Source organism: Poecilia formosa, unplaced genomic scaffold (genome assembly GCF_000485575.1).
Source record: "Poecilia formosa unplaced genomic scaffold, Poecilia_formosa-5.1.2 Scaffold173, whole genome shotgun sequence".
Classification (NCBI taxonomy): Eukaryota; Metazoa; Chordata; class Actinopteri; order Cyprinodontiformes; family Poeciliidae; genus Poecilia; species Poecilia formosa.
Genome location: NW_006800112.1, coordinates 187,970 through 189,258, shown reverse-complemented (window position 1 = coordinate 189,258; position 1,289 = coordinate 187,970). Strand labels below are relative to the sequence as shown.

General features: G+C 40.1%; 1 protein-coding gene and 1 pseudogene across 1 annotated transcript in view; both read left to right on the top strand.

Moving 5' to 3' along the window:
* Window positions 1-1,200, top strand: part of LOC103147046 (gastrula zinc finger protein XlCGF46.1-like) — a 10,262-nt pseudogene extending 9,062 nt beyond the window's left edge.
* LOC103147045 (gastrula zinc finger protein XlCGF57.1-like) overlaps window positions 1-1,289 on the top strand; it is a 32,521-nt gene that overhangs the window by 16,445 nt on the left and 14,787 nt on the right. Inside the window, exon 4 of the mRNA XM_016678046.1 lies at window positions 1-78. Within this exon, the coding sequence (XP_016533532.1) occupies window positions 1-78 (78 nt within the window). The remainder of the gene's footprint in view (window positions 79-1,289) is intronic.

The window sequence follows — 1,289 nt, the reverse complement described above, 5'->3', positions numbered from 1 at the left end:
CTGCCAAGAAGGCCTTCAGCTGCCCTGACTGTGGTAAACAGTTCGGGAGGAAGCAGTTGTTCCAGAAACATATGGCAGGTCAATCAGGAGAAAAGTCTTCCAGCTGCTCGGTTGAGAAGAATCACTCGAGAGGGAAGCAAAACGGTGATGCACAGAAGGGAAGGAAATCCTTTTCTTGTGACGATTGTGGTAAAACCTTTAAGAAGCATGTTGCTCTTAAATCTCATATGAGAATCCATCGTGGTAAAAAATGTGTTGTTTGTGAAGACTGTGGTAAAAGCTTTCGCTTTCAGGCTCATCTGAAAAATCACCTGACACTCCACACAGGAGAAAGACCCTTTGCCTGTGATAAATGTGGCAAAACATTTAGACAGAAAAGTACCCTTAAAAATCACCAAACACACCACACTGAAGAAAAACCCTTTGCCTGTGATAAATGTGGCAAAACATTTAGCCACAAGTATATCCTTCAAAGTCACATGGTGTGCCACAGTGAAGAAAAACCATTTGCTTGTGATAAATGTGGCAAAACATTTAGACAGAAGTTTGCTCTTCAAAGTCACCTGGTGTGCCACAGTGAAGAAAAACCATTTGCTTGTGATCAGTGTGATAAAAGGTTTAGTCGGAAGACATCCCTTAAAATGCACATGACCATCCATAACGGAGACAAACCATTTGCATGCAGCGACTGTGGCAAATGTTTTAGATGTACAGGTGAACTAAAAAGCCATATGATATCCCACTTGGATGTAAAACAATTCGTTTGTGGGTATTGTGGTGGCAGATTTACTCGCAAAGCAAGTCTGCGCATACATGTTAGACGCCACACTGGGGAGAATCTGCTGTCCTGTGATAAATGTGATAAAAAATTTACTCGGAAGGCTGACCTTATGAAACACATGCAATTTCATGCAAAACTGGAGAATGCGTGGTCTGGAAAGGATTGCTTTGCTTGTGAAGAATGTGGAAGAATGTTTGTCAAGAAGCGTCATGTTGAAAGACATATGGTCGTTCACACAGGAAAAGATCAATTGAGATGCAATATTTGTTTGAAGAGGTTTACTAGAGCCGAGAATCTGAAGAATCACAAACGGCGAATTCACCGTGAATAGAGGAAATAGAGGTTCATTTGGAAAGATTTTCTGTCAAAATGCCACAACAGTTTGCATTTTGTCTCCTTTTGCTAACATATGTAAAAAATTGCTTATAAAAGTTAGAGATTGTAGTTTTAAATGTGACATGAATCTCATTACATCTTCTCAATGTGACTCATTCCCAGTTAATACTGT